Source organism: Canis lupus, chromosome 17 (assembly GCF_011100685.1).
Source record: "Canis lupus familiaris isolate Mischka breed German Shepherd chromosome 17, alternate assembly UU_Cfam_GSD_1.0, whole genome shotgun sequence".
Taxonomy (NCBI): Eukaryota; Metazoa; Chordata; class Mammalia; order Carnivora; family Canidae; genus Canis; species Canis lupus.
This window is the reverse complement of record NC_049238.1, coordinates 58,862,210-58,888,407: the sequence shown is the minus strand read 5'-3', so window position 1 is coordinate 58,888,407 and position 26,198 is coordinate 58,862,210. Positions and strand designations below refer to the sequence as shown.

Below are 26,198 nucleotides of genomic sequence, written 5' to 3'. Positions count from 1 at the left end.
TGTCCATTTTCTTCTTTGGAACATTTCTTGTCTTGGCTTCCTTTGTATCTAACTCTTTTTTCCCATCTCTGTGCTCCTTCCCATTCTCCTTCTCAGGCTTTTTCCTCTCTGCCTGTTCCTTAAATAGTGTTCCTAGAGTCCTGTCCTAGCCCTCTCTTGCTCCCCCCCATCTCTCCCCACTCACCCCATGAAACTTATCCATGCCTGTTTCAATTAATCACTATGTGCAGAAGAGTCCCATATATACATTTCTGGTCCAACTTATTCTGAGATACAGAGCCACATGATCAATTGTGTAGAATGCATTTCTACTTAGATGCCTCAAAGATACCTCATAACATATATATTCAAAATTACCTTGGTAACTGCCACTCAACTTCCTTCCAGGTAAATGGCATCCTCTCTGCAAGCTGCCCAAGCCAGGAATTTAAGGGTCATCCTTGACTCCTTCCTCCCTCGCTCTCCTGTTAACTAATACTCAGAATGCTGCAATAGCCTCCTAATTGTCCTTTCCCTAGTTTTGCTCTCTTCCAATCCAGGATGATACCTTGGAAGGAAAGACCCCAGTTATACTGGCCATTAGGTCCTAAATATTTGCCGTAGTTAAGTTTGAAATTAGGCTCCAAGCTTCCTGTCAACAAAGGCAAAAATGAAGGAAAATGAATCTTCATATTTTTTTAATGCTTGTTCTAATGCTAACATATTGCTCTTAAAGAAGTTTCTCAGGAGGAAATTTATATAAGGGGCAATAAGTGATGAAATGGACAAGGTCCTCAACAACATTCCTGTGATACATCCTATAATTTTATTCAGCAAGTATTCATGTAGTACTTACCATAAGCCAGGCACTGTGCTTACTATTGCAGATAAAACAGTGAATGTGGTTGTTTCTTATCTAATCTCATGATTAAAACCAAACTTTGGCATCATAGTAAATCCCTCTGCACACAATTTGGTGAGAGGAGGTTGGCTTTCCAAGTTATCCCTGCCTGATGGTAAAACCCAGAGCACAACAGTCATTCAATTTGTCCACCTCGTCCCTCCTCTGCTGGGGCCATCCCCAGAGAATGATTTCAGGATTTCTATCCTTTTCTTTCAACTGCAGTTTACTACCACTACCAGCACCACCATACATCACATACTAAATATTTATAGGACTCCCCAAGGGTTGTCTTATATGTGCTGACGATACTCTCAACTACCACATGGAATCTATCCCTTTTCCAACCTTATCTGCTCTGGCTTCCTACAGAGATCTGTTGCTGAGACATCCCCAACAGAGTGACCCCAACCACACATGTGTGTCCTGTCCAGATGAGGCCCTGCTATTGCTCATGCAGGTCAAAGGTGCTGCTCAGAATGCTTGAGACAAATCTATGCTGAGGCTGCCAGAGTGCATGGTGTGTTCTAGGGTGGCCTGTCAATTACTCTCAAAGATATTGGCACCCAGATGCCAATGTTACATCACCTTAAAGCTGCTCCAATGTGCTAAAACATCCAGTGCTCAGGGCCCAAGGTCTTTCTGCACAAAAGCTGCACCATATTTTTTGCTGAACTATTGAGAACTGCTCTCTCCAACCACTGGGATTACATGTCATTACATGGTTTCTGAAGCAGTGTTGTCTGGCACTCCTGATGCCTTCTTTAGGCTATAGAAAAACAGTCTTTGGTTTATAATCACATCAGGATGCACAATAAGACTCTGAAGAGTGAGTCCATCCATGGGCTAGGCCAGTGGGAAAACGGGGACAATGTGCAATGTTCCAAAATGACCATTTCCCCATAGTAGGGTACTCATAACAGTCTAGCTTGGTGAACAAGTTTAGATCCAGGCCAGGAGTCATACTCCATAATTATGTTGTTCTTCGCATTTGGTCCAGTTTGATCCAGGACTAGAATTTAGAAGGAATTAAGAACTGGCTTAGAGGGCATATATTCTGACTCTTCTCCCAAATGTCCCTCCTCTCAACTTGACCTTTGCCTTCACATAAACACAGCTGGTTCCTTTGTGTCCTGTTGCAAAGATCTGGAACACAGGCTTGGGGAACCCTATATGCAAGGGAAACCAGACCAGCAGGTGGCTACTAGATGTCAATTAAGGTGTTTAGTCATTGGGAAACCCACAGGCAAGACCCGGATTTTCCCACAAGAAATACTATGGATGTGAGTAAACACATCAGTGAGCTTAAAGTTCTACATGTTTGCGACAATTCAGCCCTCTTTAAAATTAGAAGGGGTAGAGTAGGTGAAGATTGAATATGAAATGCCTAGTGCCGCCCTTCGCAAATGGTAATCACTCAGTAAATAGGCGTCTGGGCTCTTAGTTTCAGCGACCGTCGATTCCAGGACTTCAAGGAAATCTCTTACACTCCTTAAATTACTCCCCTCTGCCCCCCAAATCTATCCCAGCCTTCCCTCTTCCTACCCCATCGGCCAGGAAGACTCGCGCATTTGCTCCTATATTACACTGGGCACCCAGTCCTGGAGACTTGCACCCGCTGGGACTGAGAGCGAGGTCCAAGGTCCCGTGCGAGTGAATTCCTCCAGCCCAGGGCCCGCCGCCCGCAGCCTTATGGGAGTTGTAGTTCTCAAAACGTAGACCTTCCAAGCAGGCGACACCTCGGGACTCGTTTTCCCAGGCTCCTATGCGCGGATCCACTTGGGACAGTCCTCGGATGGGTGAAGAGGTCTGTGGGAGCTTGCTGACGACAAAGTGGAATCTAGTGGTGTGCGTGCCGTCGAGGAACTCAGGGCTGGTTCCCGTGCCTTCCCAGCCCTGGAGGCCGAACTTGGAGTCCCAGTTTACGGTTCCCTGGAGGGCGAAAGATAAGGAGCAGAGCGGGAGCTGCCAACCCCGACCCGAGTCAAAACTCCCAGGGAGTCTTCGCTGCTCCCGCCTCCGCTTCTCCCGCTCGGCTCCCGCTTGGGGGCTCCCTCTGGGGCCGGGAGGCGCAGCAGTCGCTGGATGTGCGCGCCCGCGGGTCCCCGGGACCTTGGAGGCGGCCGCTGAGCCCCGCAGCGGGCGGAGAGTGTGTATTCGCCTTGTGCAGCCTCACCCCGGAGGGCCGCGCGGGCTGCGGGCATGATCGCCGGGGTCTTCAGCGCGCGCACGTGGGTCCCGGTGGGCGTCCTCGCCGCGCTGGCTTACTGCGCCCACCGGCGGCGGGTGGCCCGGGCCGAGCCGCGGGGGCCTGACGGTCGGCAGCCTGTCGACCGGAGTCAGCTGGAGCTGAAAATGGTGCAAGTAGTGTTCCGACACGGGGCGCGGAGCCCCCTCAAGCCGCTCCCGCAGAAGCAGCAGGTGAGAGGTCGGCCTGGGCGGGGGCTGCTGCGGCGGGGGTCCGTGCGGTCGACCGACCTCTCACCTTTGGAGTTTTGCTCTCACTGAGCTGGGTTCCCGCTGGGTCCAGACCAAGGGAAAACTGCCTTAGCCAGTTCCGCCCCCAGCTCTGAGCAGAGGTCCTGGCCTGGGATCCCCGAGGTCCCCTTCCTCCTCGAGGACCTTCCAGTTGTGCCCCTCCTGGATGTGGTGTAGCACAGCTGGCAGCACTGCGCTGCTTAGGGTGCTTGTTAGTTAAATCGCCCCGGGGATCTGGTTAAAATGAGGATTCTAATTCAGCAGGTGTGAGGTCGGCTGGAGATTCTGCATTTTAACAGGTATTGGGGGTGAACTTGAGAACAGAAGTGCAGTGCATTTCTGTGTGATGGTTTTGAAGGTTGTGGAGAGTTGCAGGAACCACCGTAACTGGGATCACAGTGGCTAACAGAGCTCAACATCTTTGGGAACAGATTTTACAGGAGCTTTTGCTCAGGGTTTGCCATTTTGGACCATTTGGGATCCAAATGGAAGGCTTTGTTGTTGTTGTTGTTACAATTAAGTGCTGTATCTTGGGGCTCTCCTTTACTATTTTGGGTGTCTAAAACTTTTGTGGAAGGGATTTTTTTTTTTAAATTGGCTAGTCTTGTGGCTGTGTCTCAAGATCTAACTGGTATTGTGAGGATAATTATGACTAAAGCACAAATAATTAATTTTTTTAAGTGATTAACCTTCCTGGATTTGATTTTTGGGGAGAAGCAGTGAAGGTCTCTGACCTTTGACAGCAGGCAGGCCTGTAATTGAAGAACTGGCTTCCCAATGAGGATAAAGAGGCAATCTGAAATCCTCAGGCCCCTAGCTGTCACACTTAACTGTGGACTGCTTTTGCATTATTGATCCTCCAGCTTAATGTTGGAGCATGTTCAACGGATGTCCAAACCTGATATTTATCATACTCTTCATGATCATAGTTGGCTTTCCAGAAACCCTTAGAGTTGTGTCCTCACACCCTACAACTGAAAATCTACTTTTTAAAGCTGCCCACGCATGAACTCAAACTTTTGTTTTGTTTTGTTTTTTTACATGAACTCAAACTTTTAAAGCACTTCCCACATAAATAAATACATTTTGGCAGGCACTTAATTCTATTACCAGATTTCTAGTTAGCCTTTCTGAATGTTTATACCACTTTCTATTTGGTATTGGAATTTCTTTCTTTTTTTTTTCTTCTTCCCTCCTTTCCTCCTTCCCTGGGCTCCCTTCCTTCCTTTCTTTTTTTTTCTTCTTTTTTTTTTTAAATACATGTCTTCTTTTTTCTTTTTTAAACTTTTTTAAAATTTTTATTTATTTATGATAGTCACAGAGAGAGAGAGAAGCAGAGACACAGGCAGAGGGAGAAGCAGGCTCCATGCACCGGGAGCCCAACGTGGGATTCGATCCCGGGTCTCCAGGATCGCGCCCTGGGCCAAAGGCAGGCGCCAAACCGCTGCGCCACCCAGGGATCCCCCCTTCCTTTCTTTTTGATGCTTTTTCAATCTCTTACTCTGCCTTTTTGTATTACGTCACTAAATTTTCCTTATGATTTTTGTACTTAACACATCTCATGTGCACTCACTCTCCTCCATTTATTCTTGTTACAGAAAATCTGGAAAATAACATATAAGGGTAGAAGACTCATGTTAAAGACAAAGCTATCAGTGGTAGCAAGAGAATAAAAGTCTGAATGTCTAGGCTTGGACCTAGTTTGTACAGTATATATCCTCCCTTAAGGGGCTGAGAAACATTTAGATTCTTTTAGGACTTTATCCTGAGTCAGTGTGTGTGTGAAGGGTACCTTCTGCCTTTATGTTGGAAGAGGCAGTTTGTAGCTCAGGAGAACGCCATCATCATTAGTCTTCTATGTAGCCTCAAAATAAGAAGCATGTGAAGTCCACGTCCTTGCTTTGCAATTAGAGAAGGCATGTTACCTCTCCTGCCTCCTCACATTCTCAGACTTCAGGCAAATGCATTAGATAATCTTTGATTATCTCATATAAAGTTGTGTGCATAAAAACCTGGGGTGGATGGGGGATCCCTGAGTGGCTCAGTGGTTTGGCGCCTGCCTTCGGTCCAGGGTGTGATCCTGGAGACCCGGGATTAAGTTCCACGTCGGGCTCCCGGCATGGAGCCTGCTTCTCCCTCTGCCTGTGTCTCTGCCTCTCTCTCTCTCTCTGTGTCTCTCATGAATAAATAAATAAAATCTTTAAACAAAACAAAACCAGGGGTGGAACCAGCTCTCTTTCAATTTAGGCTGTGAGCGGGTGTCATCAGCTTCCTGTAACTTGTTTCTGGATATTTTCTCTAAGGTTTTCTTTTCAAGATCCACTTTGATAGAAGTTGTTATTGGGCTTTTCTGATCTTCCTGGTTCTGCTATTAACTGTAGTCAGAAGGGATTTCCTGGCAACAATTCTAAAACTAAAATTGCCTTTGGTAGATGTATACAGACTTGTGACTGGTTTATAGATGAACAAAAGTGACAAGTCATTTCATTCAGTTATCTCACAGATCTTCAGAAAGTAGCATTGTTTAAAAGTAGATTTTTTAAAAAAGATTTTTTAATTTTTCATTTGAGAGAGTGAATGAGAGCACAAATAGGGGGTGAGTGGCTGAGGGAGAAGCAGACTCCCTGCTGAGCAGGGAGCCCAACTCAGGACTTGATTCCAGGATCCTGGGATCCTGACCTGAACTCAAGGCAAACACTTAACTTATAACTGACTGAGCCACCCAGGCACCCAGAAAGTTAGATCTTTTATGGAGTTGTTTTTTTTAGACTTGAATGGCTGTTGAATTGTCTTCGTTTAGCTGTGCTTGAGAAATAAAGCTTTGGAACTTGATTGGTTATTTTTTCTGATCATTAGATTAGATCCAAGTCCACATTCACAAGATAAATGTGTCCTTGCTTTCAGATTTCCTTCAGTTCACCTCTAGGCAAGATGGCCTCCAACTCAGGCAGGTTCTTCCGTTTTTATAAAACAAAGTCCAGCTTAGCTACACTATTGATTAAGGGATTTGGGTTCCTTTTTATTTGATAATGTAGGCAAGCTGGGAATCATATTGTCAGTCTCATTGTTACTTAATACCCAAAGCTCAGCTAAGAGAAGCAGTATTCAGGAAGCAGTGCATGAAGGATATGTCTAAGTCCATCCATTCCTCTGGAGCAGCGTTCTTAACTGCTCGTTCTTGGCAGGACATTGGATTCAGTGGAGTTTTAAAAAATACTAATGCTCGGTCTCCCTCCTGGAAATTCTGATTTAATTGGACTAGAGCATCCATACATGGCAACAGCCTCTCTGGTAAAGCGTTAGGATTATCTGGACTAGATAGCATTTAAACAGTGAACCAACCCCAGGATATCCAGATATGACGAGCTCAGGATGGGGCCAGGCATCAGTTTCTTTAAAAAACTTTTTTTCAGGGGCAGCGGTTTAGTGCCGCCTTCAGCCCAGGGCGTGATCCTAGAGACCTGGGATCGAATCCCATGTCAGGCATCCTGCGTGGAGCCTGCGTCTGTCTCTGCTTCTCTCTCTGTGTGTGTCTCTCATGAATAAATAAATAAAATCTTAAAAAAAACAAAACAAAAAAACTTTTATGTGATGCCAGTCTACAGCCAAGGTTTAAAACCATTGCTTTATTCTAAAGATTTTATCTATTTGTGTGAGAGAGAGAGAGCACACATAAGCAGGGGGAGGAGGAGAGGGAGAAGTAGATTCCCCACTAAGCAGGGAACCCGACATGGGGGTCTATCTCCAAACTCTGCCATCAAGACCTGAGCCAAAGGCAGATGCTTAACTAACTGAGTACCACCACCACCCCCCCAACCGCTGCCCATTGCTTTATTTTGAAATCTACACCCAGAAAGGTTTTGTTATTTTTATGTAGATTTTTTCTTTTACCTCTGGAATGTAGCATATCAATCCTAGTATAGTATTATCTTCACAGAAATGTGCTTTGGTGAGATGTCATCATTCTGTGTTGAGGAAACTATGAGAAACAATCCCATAGAACTCATTGCTGTGACTACTGAAAAGATGTTCATTATATTACTCTATCCTCTTTATGAGGACCCTTGGGAGGAATTTGTCTGTTAGCATTAGAAGTGGTGTGCTTCTCCTGAACAGTTATCTTTAGGCTTGTCTAGCTTGCCTTCTCTACTAACTTAAAAATCCAGAAAAGGCAGGGTCATATTCTTTCCATCTTTGTATCTTCCACAAAGGTCTGGCAAATTGTTGGAACTGTTAATTGTACCTACTGTGTGCCAAGCTCTTTGCTGGGGCTTGAAAATGCAGGGGTAAATAGACAACCCAGTCTGTTCTCAGAGCAGGACTGCTGAGCAGGGCGGACTTGTAATGGAGCTCTTCTAATACCGTTTGGTAAAGGCTACCAAAAGAGCCACTGAGGCTGAGGGCATGGGCCCATGGTCACAGCTTCTGGGAACATTTAAGCTGTCTTGTGGAATGAGCAGAAATCCTTCCAGATGAAAGGAGAAAGAAAATCCCAGGTAGAAGAAACATGAGGTTGAAAGACCAGGAAGTGTGAGGATGGTGCTATAGGAAACAAACTTATATGGCTAGAGACTAAGTGTGTAGGACAGGGAAGAAATGCTGAAGTAGGGGCAGGGGGGAGGCAAGGGCCATCATGTATTTGTGAGTCATTGAAGGATTTATGCAGGGAGGTTATAGAGTCAGAACTCTGAAAGAAGGAACTGGGATTAAAAGACACTGGGAAGAAGGTCTGTGCTCTGAACACCTAGTCTTCTGATATCAGTTGCTGTAGCACCCCTGGGGGAAGAGGTTCAGGTTTGGGGGATTGGCTACAGGTGGGAGTGAGACAAAGCCTTTTGAAAGAATCGGGGTTTCCTTTGTGTGAAAGGAACCTGACATTCCCAGTGCTGCTCTCCTGGGAATTTCTGGGAGAGACCAAGATAAATATAATGATGCATGACATAGGGAAGTTTTCAAATGTTAGTTTTAAAACAAAACAAAGTAGTTAGGAATTGACTTAAATATGGTTCTTATGATTTTAAGTGCTGTAGGAATTCAGGTAAGAAGACAATCCACTAAAAGCTGGAGTAGTCACTGATGAAAAGTAAGACTTGAGCTATCACTGGACCTTGAAGAGAAAATGGATGGACAGTAGGGATAGGAGTCCCTACAAGCAAGGGAGAAGCAAGCTAAAAGAAGATGCAGAGGAAGTAGTGGGCATGATCTGGTCTGGGGAGGGGAGGAAAGAGGCATAGTGACAGTACAGCTGGGAACAGGGGCTGAGCCAAGGTAGAGAAGTCCTGGAATGCCAAGTGCTTATCGCTTGAAACATTAGGAAAAAACTATTGAGGAACTGGGACAGGGACACCAAGGGTGGCTCAGCAGTTGAGTGTCTGCCTTTGGCAGTTGAGTGTCTGCCTTTGGCTCAGGTCGTGATCCTGGGATTCAGGATCGAGTCCAACATCGGGCTCCTTGCAGGGAGCCTGCTTCTCCCTCTGCCTGTGTCTCTGCCTCTCTCTGTGTGTCTCTCATGAATAAATAACTCTTTAAAAAAATCTTAAAAAAAAAAAGCTATTGATATGATGAAAATGACTTAGTAGGATTCATGGGGGTGGAGGGGGAAGATAATCTGTGTAATAAGATTTTACACTGTGACAGTGAGATAAAAGACTTTCGGGAGTGACTTTTTTTTCTAGACAGCGATCAATAGAGTTTAGTGCAAGACTGGTGGAGCAGTGGGTGAAGAGTGAGGTTTGAGTTTTGGAGCCTAGGATAACTGTGGTATCATTGCGAATGACACATAATATGTTGGGAAGAGGAGCTGGTATATGGAAAGAAGAAAAGACTTGTTTTTAAAATTGAAGTCATCACATCTGACTCAATGAGTGTAAGAGTTTCATGGGCAGTTGGAGCTCTGAGACATATGGCTACTTGTGATATTTTGAAACCATTACAGTACAGTGGAGCAGGAGCCAGATCTCTCTTAAGGAGAGAAGGAAGATGGTGAAGAAGTGAAGGTTTCTTAGGGGGCAACCAATTGCTTGAGAAACTGGGTGAGAGGAAGGGAAATAGGTGGTAGTTACAGGGGATGTTAAGTAGAGCCCTTGAGGGCAGGATGCATAGAAACCTGCAGGTTGATTCCTAAGGAATTCTTACAAATGTATGCTCATTGACATTATATTATATTCATTCATTTGTTCATTCATTCATTCATTTACCAAGTATTTGCATGCCAGGCATTCCGGCCATTTCTCTCCTTTATTGGAGTCTGGGCTCAGTGCCAGAGCAACATCTTAACAGTGAGGACTAGTGGAGCAGTAATAGGACTTGGGCTAAGGATCCCTGGAGTACTAAATTACGGTCTTTTCTAGAGTTAGCTTTTTTCCTTGTGTGAAACTTGTGGGTCTAGCTAGTGTCTGTGGTTCCAGCTATGTCTTCCAAGTGCTGCTGGATATTACTGCTGTAAGTTTCAAGAAACTTCTAAACAATGTGTTGTTTTTTGTGGTCACAACAGGCAGAGTGGAATCTCCAGCTATTAGAGGTCCCACCCCATACTCAGTTTGATTACACCATCACCAATCTAGCTGGTGGCCCAAAACCGCATTCTCCTTTCGACTCTCAATACCGTGAGACCAAACTGAAGGTGAGCAATGCTTCCCTCCTCTGGGAAGCTCACTGTGACGTTTCCATGGTTTTCTCTGGGCTGAGTTTAGCAGGCTATGAGGTATTTTCATTCTTCTCTATCTCTCTGCCCCATATTAGGGGGGCATGTTTGCTGGACAGCTCACTAATGTGGGCATGCAGCAGATGTTTGCCCTAGGAGAGAGGCTGAGGAAGAACTATGTGGAGGACATCCCCTTTCTTTCGCCAACCTTCAATCCACTGGAAGTCTTGTGAGTCACTCAAAAAAGGGATGCTGCACCCACTTGAAGGTCTTAAGCATTAAGAAACCTGTACTGACCCCCCCCCAGATGATTCCCATTCTCACCCAACATAGTTCGGGGCCGTTACCCTTGTATAATAGGATCCTGTGAACATGTGGTCAATGGAGGTGACATTCATTGGCTTTCAGGTCCCTTCCCTGGGGCAGCCATCCCACAGAGATTCTTCCCACCCCCGTAGCTCCCCTTATGTGATCTTTAAAGCCTCTCAGCTACTCTGTAGGATAAAGTAGTATATGAATGTCCTTTTATGAATGTCTCTACCTTTTTTTTTTTCCAGTGTCCGTTCCACTAATATATATCGGAATCTGGAGTCTACCCGGTGTTTGCTGGCTGGGCTTTTCCAATGTCAGAAAGAAGGTTTGAATTTGGAGTCTAGAAGTTAGCCCCTATCCCAGAGGAGCTTTCTTATTTCCAAAGCCCTCCTTGCCCTCTTTGTTGGTGCCCATTCCTTTGGTTTCTCCTCTCCTACGTACATGGTTTCTGTGGTGTACCTATCCTCATGAGTCCTCTGTTGCCTGGCCTTCTGCTGCCTTACCACTCTGACCCACACATCTGCAGTGACGCATCAGCCATACTGATGTGCCTCTGGCTCCTGACTTCTCCCCGTAAGCTGCTACATAGGCTGCATGAGGCAACCCTAGTCAGGTCTTGTGAAACATATGGGGACTTTTTGCTTAGGTAAGACACTGCTTGAAAAGGAAGGAGGGCAGGAGGGACACTTTGCTGGGACCCCAGCTTACTACTGTTGCTCTGGTGGTGATGATAATCCACAGCATGACCCAGATGGTATTAATAGTATTCTGTTCAGCCTTTCCTCATTGAGAAAGTCTGTTGTGTTTGGGTTTTGACATGTTCAACTAGTGAATGATCACAGCTAGTGGTACCCAACCTTTCACCACCAAGGGACCACATTTGTTATTTTCCCTCATGGACCTCATGTACTGAGGCCCTTTGACTATCAAATGGAGCTGCATTTTGTCATTTGTACTTGATGCAAATTTACATTTAATTGCCAGTCTGAGTTTCATGTCAACATGACCTCACCAATATCAAAATACTAAAATGGTGCCATAAGGCAAAGGTGCTTGCTTAGCTTCTTTAGCAGTATCTCAAATAGATACAAGATTTTCATCAGCCTTTAGAAAAATAAACTATGTAAGATAATAGAAACCTCCAGGCCAGAGGAGGTTGGCCTTACCCCACTCCGGCTTGGGTACAGCTGCTAATTCCAGCTACAGTTGGCTAGTGAACACAAACAGCATGTATCTAAGTAACATAAAGCAAACAGAATGGGCTTCCTCTTACTTCCTAGGAGCCCCTGAGCTTTGGAATTGTCCACAGTGCCTGGCCTCTGAAAACTCTTACTTGCCCAGCTTTTAAGAGGCAAATGCCCTCTCCTCAGAAACACCAAAAGTACAATTGGAATAGGAAAGCTGTTTCTTGGAGACAGCCTGACCTATGGGCAGGTCTCAGACCGAGACTGCCTCCTGTTCCCAGCAGAGAGGGAAGTGGTTTATCATCACTAGACACTGGACCCAAATATCCTGGGACTCTAATTTGACCATGTACCAAACCTTTTTCTAATAGTTTTGTATATACTAACTTGTTTAATTCTTGTAATAACCCTATGATGTAAGTAATATTATCCCTAATTTACAAATAAGAGAATTAAGGCACAGAGAGTCCCAGGGACACAAAGCTGGTAAATGGTGAAACAGGGATTCAAAGTCTGGCAGTCTGGTTCCAGAATCTACACTCTTCACCTTTATGCTCTGTCGCTCAGAGGACATATATTTGGAGAGAGCCCCTGATTATTTGATCAACAAAGTGGTGTCTGAATTTAGTAAAGTTACCATATGCTACTGGAGTTTTGACTATGAATAATTTGTTTGAGAATACTAGCTCTTTGGGGCTTAGATTCATCTAATTAAAAAAAAAAAATTCATCTAATCACCTCACATATTGACCTCAGTGAATTCCAGAGAGCTGCTGAAGAGGCTCTTTCTTTTGCTATCAGAGAAGGTCAGGCTTGAGTTATGTAGAAAGGGAGGCTACCAGTCTGTAACCTTCACTATGTACCTGTCTGGCACAGGGCAAAGCATGGGAAGGTATAAGAGCACCTTCTCTGGGTATTGATGAAAGAGGATAAAGATACTTGTGAGCTCTGAGCAGTAGCGAGCTACTGTGAAGTATACAACTGATCTTTGAACAACAAGGGTTTGAACTGCATGGGTACACTTACACATGATTTTTTTTTATAAGTACAGTACAGAAGTGTAAATGTATTTTTCTCTTCCTTAAGATTTTCTTAATCATATTTTTTTCTCTAGCTTACCTGATTGTAAGAATACAGTAATGTACTACATATAACATACAAAATCTGGATTAATCAGCTATTTATGTTACTAGTAAGGCTCCCAGTCAACAGTAGGCTATTAGTAGTTAAGTTTTTGGGGAATTGAAAGTTATATATGGATTTTCGACTGTAAGGGGTAGGGATCAGTGACCCTAACCCCTGTTGTTCAAGGATCAACTATATAAGAAACATTGTTTGTAGTCTAACGTGTGTGGTTCTTGGCAGTTCACCTAGAAACCTGACTTCCCTTTTGGGCAAGGCTGTGGGGCTGACAGGATTTGTGACCTTGTAGTCACTTTTCTTAGATTGCCATGTGCTAAGTCACCATTTTGGTCTATAGGATGGGACTTTGAAAAGCAAGAAAGTCACCTAGTTCTGATAGAGTCAGGGACAGCCCATTCTTTGTTATAATGTACAAGTGCTGCTAGTGCCTTTATTCAGGAATCTTTTGGAATGGGTCAGGGAAGTGCTGGTCTGATCCAAGTCTGTGCCTGCTCTAGTCTATAGATGGCCCAATAGGAGGGGTTGTGCCAGATAGAACAAGGCTGCTACTTGCTTTCTCCATTTCTCAGACCATAGAAGACCTTCTGTTGGCTGTTGGCAAGGCCAGGGCATATTGATGGCAGTTATTGTCCTTACGGAATAACCCTGATGATCTGTTCCCTGAAGCAGACCAGAGAAGAAGAGAATGGGTAGATGCTGGGAAGAACAAGCTGAAGTCTCTTTTGCCTGTGCTTTCACCTTCCTTCCAGGACCCATCATCATCCACACTGATGAAGCAAGCTCAGAAGTCTTATACCCCAATTACCAAAACTGCTGGAACCTGCAGGAAAGAACCAGGTAATTGTCCTGGGTTCTTGCTCATCAGTGGGGAACAGACAGCCTTTTACCACTTTTGCTGGCAGACTCTGCCTGAACGCAGAGCCTGCCTAGGCTTACCATGTTGGTGGATAAGGGGCGGGAAGGATTGCTTTACAGTAAGGCCTGACATTGCTGTCCAGGAAATGAAGAAGCTCTTGTTCACAGTGACAAACTCATAGTGAAGGTACAGCAAGCTTAAGAATAGCCACGTGCTGGGCTGGAGAGATGGTATGTACAGCCTGAGTGGAGTTTGCCTTTATAAACCATTGTCATCTTGACCATTGTGGGCTCTCAGAAGAGGCAGATGAAGACACTGACAGGTTAAGTAAAAGATGATTAAGCCAGCGGTTGAACTGCAAATCCAGGTGGGCAAGCAGAAGACACAGATTTTCCTTCTCTTACTAATTTGCTGCCCTATAGAATAGATTGGCTTGAGCTGTTGACGCTTTATAGTGTTCAGATGTTTCAGGGCTGTGTGAAGACTGTGTTCCACAGAAGAGAGAGAATGTTGTTTTCAAGCAGACCTAGGCCATGGTTGTATTGTTCTTGGTATAATAGAAGAAAATGTTAGAGTGGAATTTGGAAATCCAGGCTTTTATTCTAGCCCTGGTACCTGCTAACTTACTTTCATAAGTCATTTGAACTCATAGAACCCCAATTGACTCGTGTAAGATGGGAATAATACCAACTAATCCCAATGTCTTGTTATTGAGCAATAAATAAAATCCCAAATGATAAATGAGATATACTTTACTCTACAATATATGGGATTACTTTTTATTTTTTGGCAGAGGACGGAGGAAGGCTGCCTCTTTGCAGCCAGGAATCTCAGAGGATTTGCAAAAGGTCAAGGAAGGGATGGGCATCACCAGTAATGATGGAGTGGACTTCTTCAGCCTACTTGACAATGTGGCTGCCGAGCAGGTTGGATGACTATCCTCCAGCCCTGGGGGTGGGGGATCTGGGGATAGGCACCTGGACAGGCTGGCTCCTGAGTTAGAACCAGGTGGAGGGGAGTGCGTGGAGGCAACTGTGGTAGGACTTGCAGGTGGAATGGGTGTGGGAACTGAGTAATAGGGCACAATCAGGGAAGACTCCTCACTTCGTTAGGCGCATGGATATTTAACTGTAGATCAGAATTTCTTGAGGTGTGCTCTCCAGAATACCTGTGATATAAGTGTGTATACTATGAGCAGGCAGGGGCTGGGTGGGTGATGTGTAGGGAGGGATTGTCTAAAAGTTTAGAATCCCCATTATATCACTTTTTGGAGAGTCTATGTGCACAGCAGCGTATTAAAGAATCTAAGATGTAAAGGAAGCTGGTCAATCTTTAAATCTATTTTCCCCAAACTTATTTAGCCATAGAATCTTTTATCTAATAAATACTGAAGACCACACAATGGGAAAGCCTTCTCTAGATCCAAAAGCTAGACTCCTAAAGGTGTAGTATAACCTGGATCCTCCTTCCCTCTCTTGTCAGGATGACAGTGTCCCCAGAAGGCAGAAATGCCCCATGCTTATGGGTAAAATAGGTGTAAGGTTATAAGATGAGGGTTTATATAAAGTATTTACATGGCATACTTTTTAGAAATCCATTTGGGGAAAATGAAAGTCATGTAGAAATTTATGAATTCTGCACTCTATATTTTATTTACTTATTTTTTATGGTTTTAAAAAATTCAAATGTTTTTCATTTTGAAGTAGGTAAGGAGCCATCAGAAAGGAAGGAAAAACAGCGTTCTTTCTTTCCTTGGGCCTTCAGATCTCTAAGAATTGCTTCAGAAGGGCCTTGGGGATAGGTTTTTGAGCTGTTAAGACCCCTCCCCAGGAGAAGACAGGCTCCCAAAAGCTCTGTGGAAGCTGATCAGCTGCCAAACTCAGTGAATGAGAAGCATTTCTTTGTAAAACTGTCCCTGTGGTCCTTTCAGGTGCACAGCCTCCTGAGCTGCCCCACACTGAAGAGGTTTGCACGGATGATTGAGCAGAGAGCTGTGGACACAGCCTTGTATGTTATCCAAGGGGAAGACAGGTGAGGAGTCTCTTTCAGCTGCTGGCATCAAGTCATGCTTGGCCAGGCCTCCCAGTATGTGGGGAAGAGAGTTCACCAGGCCTGTTCACACCTGCCAGCTGGGTCTCTATATATGCTGAGGTAGAAATCACCATGTTCTGCTGGCCTATTGAATGGATTCAGCTTTAAGTCCTTACACTTCTGGAGCTGGGACTGGTGACCTGGGTGCTTCCATTCACTGTTATACAAAACCAGGAGCCACCACTCACCACTGAGTTTCTCATAATCACTGACTTTTCCCCCTTTTACTTTAAGTTTCAAAGGGTTTGGGTGTTTGGGTGGGGACAGCTAACAGAAAAATGATGACTGCCCACTTTGTTCATTAGTTTACAAATTACAAGTCATTTTCCTATTCTCGCTATGAGGGGGATGTCATTATCCCTGACAGTGTCCACGTCCTGGATTGAGAGCTGAAGAAACTGGACTTGAGTGATGTGGGTTGTCTCACCTAGGCTTGGCGAGCAAGGCAGAGCCAGGACTTAGGCCAGATCACCTATCAGTCCTGAGTGTTTTTTGCGTTCCTGGGATCTGTTTTTAGAAGGCCTGTTTCTTGTCTACCAGAATGGAGAGTTTCTTACCAAATTTAAAAGAAAACACCTTTCTTTGATAGATTAAGAACATTTGGCTTGCACTGAGAATAGGTAACTTGGTAGAGGAGGAGCTGGGTAATAGAGGATCAGTCCTGGGGAGATGAGTGGGAAAAAAAGTGGCTAATATTTCAAGAATTTTCAGGACCTGTTACATAAGAGTAAGAACCTCTGGCTGCTTTTCTCCCACTCAGAGTCAGTGCATCCAGAAGGCTCCAGCCATGCCATACACCTTGCCACCACTGACTATGACTTACCACCTTACCCCCATCTGTTCCTGAAGTGTCCCCACCAGCCTAAATTGTCACTGCCCTCCCCTACACACACACACATTTGGTAAATATTTTAGGCTTCGCAGCCCATGCATTATCTGTTGCGGCTACTCATCTCTGACCACGTAGCATGAGAGCCGCCATAGATGATATGCAAACAAATGGGCACAGCTATATTCCAATAACACTTTATTTACAAAATAGGCAAGTGGGTTGGATTTGGAAAATGGCCAGAGTTTATTTTCTCCCAGTGTAAAGCATTTTAAATAAGATCTGATTCTTCTTTCTATTTAAATTAGCCCTGCTTTCATAAAACTGATGTTTCTTCAAGAACAAATTAGATGACCTCACAGTGCCATCCAGCTTGGCTTGGCCTGTGTACATTCTTCTGGAAAGTATATGTTGCATACGGTATTGGTTGCCTACTCCTCACCCATTGCTTCAACATTCCTTGATTTATAAAGGCGGTCATTTATTTACCCTGTCACCACGAAAGAAGATTGGCCTAAGCCAATCAGGACAACCGCATTCCCATTAGTCCGTGATTGGGCTGTGGGAATTCTGGAAGAGGCTTTTCCTCCTCTTTGATAAAAGGTAAGAGGCACCAAAACCAAGCCTTTTTGCCACTTATTGGCACAGCTGCCTGCTTTGTTTACCACTGTGAGATGACAGGCTTTGGGGTTGCGATAACCACCTTGTGATGATAAGGTGGCAAACCTGAGGGTGAAAGTGGTGGAGATGGGCAGCCCTGGTGGCTCAGCAGTTTAGCGCCGCCGTGATCCTGGAGACCTTGGATCAAGTCCCACATCAGGCTCCTTGCATGGAGCCTGCTTCTCCCTCTGCCTGTGTCTCTGCCTCTCTCTCTCTCTCTGTGTCTCTCATGAATAAATAAATAAAATCTTAAAAAAAAGAAAGTGACGGAGCCACTGCACCAACCCTGTGCACACTACTGCTGGACTTTGTGTAATACCAAATAGATAAGACATGTCCTTATGGTCTAAACTCCAAAGAGGGAGAATTGGCCTCTGGGAAGCATGGATTAGGATGCTATTTATTCTGATCACTTTTCTAAGGGCCTTCTGGAATTCTTGGAAACCACTTACACCCTGTCCTTCCCAGCTTTCTTCTTTTATACCTGAAGGACTAGTTCTTCATGATTTATCCTGGTTACCACTTCCATCGCAGTTGTTTTCATAGGAGGTCCATATCCTGGTGCTTGTATTGTTGGAAGTCTTCGTGCACAGGGAACACTCAAACTGAAGATGGCGCCATTTCTCCCCTTCCTGCCTGTCTCTGTCCCTCAGGCTTTACTTGTCTTCTCAGCTCAGGAGGTCCTTAGGGCAGAACCAACTTGCATTCCTGAGTGCTGGTGCCCACTGGTTGCTTCAATGTTGTTTACTCGCCATAGGGAAAGCCTTCAGATGGCAGTAGGCCCGTTCCTCCACATCCTGGAGAGCAACCTGCTGAAAGTCGTGGATCCTGCCACTCCCCCAGACAAGACCAGGTACCTGCCACAGTAATCCTGCTTTGTGCAGCTGAGGACAGGGGGGCCTCTGGCTGCAAGGAGGGGGGACCCAGGTTTTGGAGGGGCAAGGACCAGGTTGTCAGTCCCTGAAGGTAGCTGTTGAAGATGTCATGAGTCCTAAAGATGTTTACAACATCGTTACCTTTCTTCCTGCTGCACCCATCCCACCATGGTTTGAAATTTGAAATTTTTATGTTAGCAAGAAAGAACTCTAAATTTCTTTCTTGCTTTCTTCCTTCCTTCCTTCCTTCCTTCCTTCCTTCCTTCCTTCCTTCCTTCCTTCCTTTCTCTTTCTTTCTTTTTTTACTGATTGAACACATGTGAAAGAGTAGCTGATTATGATGTCACACTGATATAACAGCTTAATAGGTTGTTAAGTTTGAACACCTTCACTGAGTGTTTAGAAGGGTATGATATCCACTAGGCATTTTTAAATGTTGGAATTAGCTTCTGAACTTCCATCACCACTTTTGTAGTGCCTGGAAGAGGCACAGAGTTAGAATGTTGTATGTCCTAGGCACTTGGCTGAGCAGTGTGGTCTGCAGATGAACAGCTTCACTGCTGCCTGGGAGCTTGTTAGATTCTGACTTACTGAATTAGAATCTGCATTTTAACAAGATCCTCAGGGGATTTGTATGCACCCTACTATTGGAGAAGCACTCTTGTAGGCTGCCTTCTTTAGAGAGAGAGAGACCGTAAAATAGCTAGAAACTCACAAGCACCAGAATAGTATGGGTCAGTGAGGTAATAGGAACATTCAAGAACTTTGGGCCAGATTTATAATAGCAGATATGCCAGTGCCCTTCCCTATACTTCACAGCACCTGCAATGACAATACATTTCTAACCGGCCCTTCCTACCTTGCCCCCCTTGACTTTTTATCTGTCGAATACTATAGGATGCAATGCTAGTCTTCTAGCTTAGGAGTCAACACATAAAATCCTTGATCTTTCCTAAGAGATAGATACAAGGGACAAGCAGATATAGATTAAAATGGCACCTTTCTTACGATTAAAGCCATTTGGAGAATGTGTTGAAGGCCGAACAAGCTTATTAATATGCCTTCAAAATGAGCTTAGTTCCCTCAAACTACAAGCCTCGCTAACAAGGAGGAGAGTGTGTTCGCTAAACGCATCACACAGCTGTAAGTAGGAAGAACATTTGCCACAGACAGGCGGCTCCCAAGGAGAGAAGAGAGGTAGGGCCAAGCCACACATGCTCAGTTTCTACTTTAAAGCTCACCCAGGGAGGAGCAAGTAGGTGGGTGGGCGGGCAAGCAGGTGGGCAGGAAGGGCCCAAGAGAGCTGCTCTGGTGGGGATCCCTCCTCATGAAAACATGGGGGTGGGAATAAGGTTTCTCCCCACCATCTGCATCAAAGAAGTTTTATACCAGGCTAACTGACTTCTAGATGTTACCTGGTTTTGAGGCAAGTGTTGTTTTTTACTTAAAGGAGGCAGACAGCATCCTGGCCTCCAGAGTCCTGAGGTAAAGGACTGTGGAGGACTGTTTTCTCCTTGCAGAAAGCTGTACCTCTATGCTGCTCATGATGTGACCCTCATGCCTCTCTTAATCACCCTGGGGATTTTTGACCACAAATGGCCCCCATTTGCTGTTGATCTGACCATGGAACTCTATCAGCACCAGGAATCTAAGGAGTGGTTTGTGCAGCTCTATTACCGTGGGGAGGTAAGACCTGTGAGGTGCAACTGGGTGGTAGCTAGGCCCCTCCAGCCCCTCTCTCCGGTCTTAGCACCAAGCCTCCCTCCTCAGGCTCAATGGAGTCTCCTTGGTACGGTCAGCTCTCTGGATCCAATGGAATGACTCATAGCTGTGACCCAGAGATGAGGCAGAACTGGAAATAGGTGGCAGGCTAGGACCTGGGCCTTCTCACACATCTGCTACAGACTCCTAAGAACGGGACCACCTTCCTCTTCCCCTGAGTGTCTCTGCCAGGATGTAATATCCTGACCGGGAGGCCTGTTTTGAAAATTAATGATGATGTCTTTGGGAGGCAGTGTACGCTTTCAGAGCTGTGGGTGCTTTGGCTGCTTCAGCAAGTTGCTGCCCAGGGCAGATGCTAGAGCGCTCCTTAGCGATTAGACCTTTCGCCCTTCCAGCTTGGGGTATAATGTGACTGTGTCTCCCCAGTCAATTCAACAAGCAGTACTTGCGTGACCAAGCAGGGCGTGGTACTCCTACTCTAGAAGCTGACTGGGTAGTGGGGCCTCCTTGGCTGTTATATGTGTGCATGCACACACCGTTGGGTCAAAGCCTCTCAGATGTTTGGGCATGGGAGAAAATAGCAGGCCAGGGTCCTTAGTGGCTCCGCTGAGTTTTGTCTCTTCCACAGGAGCAGGTGCCAAAAGGTTGTCCTGACCGGCTCTGTCCACTGGACAAGTTCTTAAACACCTTGTCAGTTTACACCTTGAGCCCAGAAAAATACCACACACTCTGCTCTCAAGTACAGGTGATGGAAACGGAGAGTGACTGATTTATACAAACAGAAGGTGTTGGTTTTTCAATAAATGCCTATACACACTGCCTCTGTGTGTCATATTTGGGGAAGGTAGGAACAAGGGTTAATGTATTTTAGCAAGGGTATTATTTCTTTCTAGTAGGTTTACGAAGTCTCTTCTTGAAAGGAAGAGAGGTGTTATGTTGAAGCCAAAGAAGTATTTCCTATTTGTGGCTTGATTTCTATGGCCAGACGCCTCTGCCATGATGTATGCTGGGGACATTATGACCCTGCGGAAATGTTGGTTTGGGACTTGAGTTATTTTCTCCTGTCTTCATTTTGCAAACATATATTGAGCACCTACTAAGTAGTGAGCATTATAAAAGTGAACAGGGTCTGTCCTCAAGTTGTTTCAGCCTAGTGGGAGAGGCAGGTAAGTCAGTGATGAAAATGCAGTATGTTTCACTGTATGATAAGGCGTATCAGGGGCTATCTGAGTACAGAGAAGAAATCCCCCAGCCCCAGCTGGCAGGGACTTAAAGGGAGCAGTTTAGAAAGGCTTCTAGGGAGGTTCCATCTTGATTTGGGTAGGAAAGGTGAATAGGAATTAACCAGTTAAGTAAGGGGGAAAGGGTGTTATGTGTAGGTAGAAAGTAAGCTTGAAGGTCAGGGGACCTTGCTGGTCAGGAGATGGAGCCCTGCTGTGGAGACCCACCTGGAAGATGCAGGACAGACACTCGGCTTCTGGTGGCTGTAGCTCCAGGAGCAAGGATGAGGGCTCTGCAGTGGAGGGCTGGAATCACTCTCAGAATATGAACTCCACCTTTACCAGGCCCCAGGGGTACCAGATGGTCTCCCTATTTCCTATTCCTTATCAATTTTCTTATTCTTCCCCAGAATCTCTTTCAAACTTGCACTGATCTTAAACCACCAATGTCTTTACCTCTTCGGGAAAATAGCAGTCAAAAAACTTGTCCACTTCTAACCGTCTTTATGTTGACAACTCCCAGACCTACTTTTCTGCCTGAGGTTTTTTCATCTGAGCTTCAGACACTCATGACCACTTGGATGTCCCAGAGGCACAGAATTTTCTGTGTCAGAATCAAACCCCCCTCTCCTCTCAGACCTCCTCCCTCAGCCTTCTGTATCTGAATGAAAGACACTCCACCATCCACTCAGGTGTCAAACCAGAAATCCATCCTTGTCTTTTTCCTCCCACGTTTTCCATGTCTAATCAGTTAAGTTCTATAAGTCTCTCCTGTTTACTGTTTCAGTCTATCCACATCTTTTCATTTGACTACCACTGTCCCTCCCCATCCTCACTCTACTAATTACTATATTTCTACTTTCACTAAGAAAGTAAAAGCAATGGAAGAGAATCCTATATCCCGGCCCCCGACTACCGCCAACTCTCTTCACCTATAAGACCTTCCTTCCTTCCTCTTACTAAGAATGAACCATCCATGCTCCTATCCAAGACCAACCTCCAGCTCTACACTGAGACTCCTACAATTATCTTTTTTCTGAATTGTTACTCTCATCTTCCTACCCTAATTATTCCCATTAGCATACAAATATGCCGTAAAATCTCCTGTCTTGAAATTTTTTCCCACATCTTTGAACTATTATGCTACCTCCCCCTTTACAGCAAAACTTCTGAAAGGAGTTGTTTATACTTGCCATCTCTGATTCTTCTCTTCCCTTTCTCTCTTGAACCAACTATGATTAAGTATTCACCCCACCACTCCATGGAAACAGCTTTTGTCAACATCATCAGTGACCTCTGAGTGCTAAATCCAACAGCCAATTTCCAGTCTTAGCTTCTCATCAGTAGTCGTGGAATATTTTCTTCATTTGGCTTCCATGACAAATACTCTCTTGGTTTTCCTCCAACTTCTCAACTTCTTAATTTTTGCTGAATCTACATTTTCCTAATTTCTGAGTGTTGGAGTATCTCAGGGCTCAGTCCTTGGATCTTTTCTCTACATTTTCTCCTATGCACAGCCCCCTACATGATCTCAAGCAGTTTCATAGTTTATTTTTTTATAAGTCTGGTTCTGCTTTTTATGTGTTCATTTGTTTTTTATTTTTTATTTATTTTTACTTAAATTTTAGTTAGTGAACATACAGTGCAATGGTTTCTAGAGTAGGTTTCAGTGGTTCATCACTTACACGCAACACCCAGTGCTCATTACAAGTGCCCTCCTTAATACCCATCACTCATCTAGCCCATCCCTCACCTGCCTCCATCAACTCTCTGTTCTTTATCGTAAAGAGTTTATTATAGTTTGTTTCCCTCTTTCCTTTTTTCTTTTCCCCTTTCCCATATGTTCATCTGTTTTCTTTCTTGAATTCCACATGAGTGAGATCACATGGTATTTTTCTTTCTCTGACTGACTTCACTTAGCATAATACATTCTAGTTCTATCCATATCATTGCAAATGGCAAGATTTCATTTTTGATGGCTAAGTAATATTCCATTGTGTATATATACTAGATCTTCTTTATCCATTCATTGGTTGATGGATGTTTGAGATCTCTCCATAGTTTGGCTATTATTGATAATGTGGCTATAAACATCAGGGTGCATATACCTCTTTGAATCTGTGTTTTTACATCCTTTGGGTAAATACCTAGTAGTACAACTTCTGGGTTGTAGGGTAGTTCTGTTTTTAACTTTTTGAGGAACCTCCATACTGTTTTCCAGAGTGGCTACACCAGCTTGCATTCACACCAACAGTGCAAGAGGGGTTCCCCTTTATCTGCATGCTCACCAATACCTGTCGTTTCTTGTGTTGTTAATTTTAGCCATTCTAACTGGCATGAGGTGGTATCTCATCGTTTTGATTTGTATTTCCCTGGTGATGAGTGGTGTTGAACATCTTTTCATGTGTCTCTTAGCCATCTGGATGTCCTTAGAAAAGTGTCTAATCATGTCTTCTGCCCATTTCCTAACTGGATTATTTGTTTTTTGGGTGTTGAATTTGAGAAGTTCTTTATAGGTTTGGGAATACTAACCCTTTATCAGATATGTCACTTGCAGGTATCTTTTCCTATTCTGTAGGTTGCCTTTTAGTTTTGTTGATTGTTTCCTTTGCTGTGCAGAAAATTTTATCTTGAAGTCCCAAGAGTTCATTTTCGCTTTTGTTTCCCTTACTTCCCGTGACATGTCTTGTAAGAAGTTGCTATGGCTGAGGTCAAAGAGGTTGCTGCCTGTGTCCTCCTCTAGGATTTTGATGGTTTCCTGTCTCACATTTAGGTCTTTGATCTCTTTTGAATTTATCTTTGTGTATGGTATAAGAAAGTGGTCCAGTTTCATTCTGCATGTTGGTATCCAGTTTTCCCAACATCATTTGTTGAAGAGACTGACTTTTTTCCATTGGATATTCTTTCCTGCAAGTAGTTCCATAGTTTAAAATATTTTTACATAATGCCTCCTAAATTTATACCTTCAACCTGGACTTTTCCCTTGAATTCTCATGTCATTTTCAACTGTCTACTTAACATTTCTACGTGGATATTTAATATATTTAATTTATATTAACTTCCCATTGTCCACGATAAACTCTTAATTCTCCTGCCTCTTCAAACATACTTCTCCCACAGGCTTCCCTATCTAAGTAGATGGCACCACCCTTCCTTCAGTTGCTTGGGCTAAGAACTTGGGAATTACCCTTGCCTCCCCCTTGTTTCTCATATCCTTCATCTAATGCATCAGTAAATCCTATTGTGTCCCTCTTCAAACTGTATCCAGAGCTGACCACCTCTCAAGATTTCCATTGCTACTTAGTCTTAGCATCATCTCTTACTATTTCTGCTCTTCCTTCTCCCCCAACTTCTCAGCATAGGTGCTTTTAAAATGTGGTTGGATCATGTCACTCTTCTGCTCAGAATTCACCCCAGCTTCCCACCTCAAAGAGCCAGTCATCAAGGCTTTATGACATCCTCATCCTCCAGCTGCAATAGCCATCTGGCTGTTCTCATGCCACATAGCCCTGCATCATGTCCTCACCTCAGATCAGTTCCATCTCAGAGAGGCCCTCCCCATATTATCCTACGTAAAATATTTGAGGCCTTTCTCTTCCCTCTACCTCCAGCCTTAGTTACATTCTGTCACTTTGTGTTGCAGGCTGAATTATGTCCCTTCAAAATTCATATGTTGAAGTCATAACTCCCAGTACCTCAATGTGACTATGTGTGGAGATAGGGCTTTTAAAGAGAACTAAGGTAAAAAGAGGTCATATAAGTGGGCCCTAATCCAGTGACTTATAAGGATCCTCATGAGAGGGGTAATTAGGACACCGACACAGAGGGAGACCATGTGAAGACACAGGGAGAAGGTGGCTATCCATAAGCACAGGAGAGAGGCCTCATAAGAAACCAATCCTGTTGATACCATGATCTGGGACTTATAGCCTCCAGAACTGTGAGGAAATACATTTCTGTGGTTTAAGCAACTAGCTCTGTAGTATTTTGTTATGGCAGCCCTAATCAACCAATCAACCTAATCCTGTGTTTTTTTTTCTCTGACCATAGTATTTATCAATGTTTGATGTGCTTTTTTTTCTTGATAGAATGCAAACTCCATAAAGACAGACTGATATGCCTCTAACACCAATAGTGCCTAACACATGCTAGCACTCAAACATTTGTTGAATAAATGAACACATCCCTTCTGTCACTATTATCCTGGGGCCCATAATTATCCTCTTGGGTTACTAAGTGACTTCCTAATGAGTCCTATCCCTTCTTGCCTTTTGTTTCTCTTTTAGACCTTTCCCCAGCTTACCTGTCCAGCCTCATCCCTCACACCCCCTCACATAGCACACATTACCCATCCCCACACCCCCACCCTGCCCCGTTCCAGCCAAACTGAACTGTTTTAGAAAAAGGAAATCCCACTCCTCTGGTCTCTGGACTTCAGTACATATTCACTATCCCCTGACACACCCTTTGCCCACCTAATCCCTGCTCATTGAGATACCTCTCATGTTTCTACTTGTCTCTCAGTAGAGGGCCATCTGTCTTGTTCATTATTGTGTTCCTAGAGCCAAGTACAAGATTTGGCACAAAGTGGACTTGAGCAAAGATTTATTGAATGGATTCTGAACTCCCTTTGCTTGGTACAAAGGTGGCTTCTGTGCACTCTTCCCCACTCACCACCAGGAGGAACCATGGAGTAAGGGAAAACAAGCCAGCTTCTGGGGGTTCAAATTCTGGCAATACTATGTGCCTCTTTGTGACCCCTGGACAGGGTTTTCTGAGTCGGTTTTTCCTTTCATGTCAAGTGGAAATGATTATACCTACTAATTAGGGTTTTTGTGAGAATTAATTGAGTAAATGTAAGGGCCTTCAAAGTCTTTTTGCTATTTCTCCCCTCTAGATTCTGAGCTGTGACAGGTTCTTCACCTTGTAGGAAGCTTTGGGAGTGTGCTTTTTAGCTCCCCTCACTGCAGAAGTGCTTCCTCTATTATCCCTTACCGGGGGGAGTGTGCCTGTGTGTACAGAGGGACCTTGGCTCCCTTGCTCACCAGTTATGTGGCAGTGGGCAAGTCACTTAACTTCTCTGAACTTGTGTTTCCCCAACTATTAAACAGGGATGTTAATATTTGCCTACTTGACAATCTTCCTGAGAATGGATGTGAAAAGCACTTCATAAACTCCTAACCTGGACAGCCTGGGTGGCTCAGCGGTTTAAGCGCCTGTCTTTGGCCCAGGGCGTGATCCTGGAGACCTGGGATCGAGTCCCACATCGGGCTCCCTGCATGGAGCCTGCTTCTCCCTCTGCCTC

General features: G+C 44.5%; 1 protein-coding gene across 1 annotated transcript; it reads left to right on the top strand.

The window, feature by feature from the left end:
* Nucleotides 1-2,643: 2,643 nt before the first annotated feature.
* Nucleotides 2,644-20,493, top strand: ACP6 (acid phosphatase 6, lysophosphatidic). Its single transcript, XM_038561987.1, has 10 exons — nucleotides 2,644-3,301; nucleotides 9,852-9,980; nucleotides 10,100-10,230; nucleotides 10,559-10,638; nucleotides 13,390-13,477; nucleotides 14,290-14,422; nucleotides 15,427-15,527; nucleotides 17,834-17,929; nucleotides 19,472-19,637; nucleotides 20,302-20,493. Exons 1-10 carry the CDS (start codon nucleotides 3,083-3,085, stop codon nucleotides 20,440-20,442), a joined length of 1,284 nt encoding a protein of 427 aa, XP_038417915.1. The 5' UTR covers nucleotides 2,644-3,082; the 3' UTR covers nucleotides 20,443-20,493.
* The last annotated feature ends 5,705 nt before the right edge of the window (nucleotides 20,494-26,198 follow it).

Bases quoted from the DNA above. Each gene is read 5' to 3' on its own strand.
- ACP6 (XM_038561987.1), top strand. From the start codon at position 3,083: ATGATCGCCGGGGTCTTCAGCGCGCGCACGTGGGTCCCGGTGGGCGTC. The intron at 17,930-19,471 runs GTACCTGCCACA...TTCTCCTTGCAG, and splicing joins ACTCCCCCAGACAAGACCAG to AAAGCTGTACCTCTATGCTG. The intron at 19,638-20,301 runs GTAAGACCTGTG...TCTCTTCCACAG, and splicing joins AGCTCTATTACCGTGGGGAG to GAGCAGGTGCCAAAAGGTTG.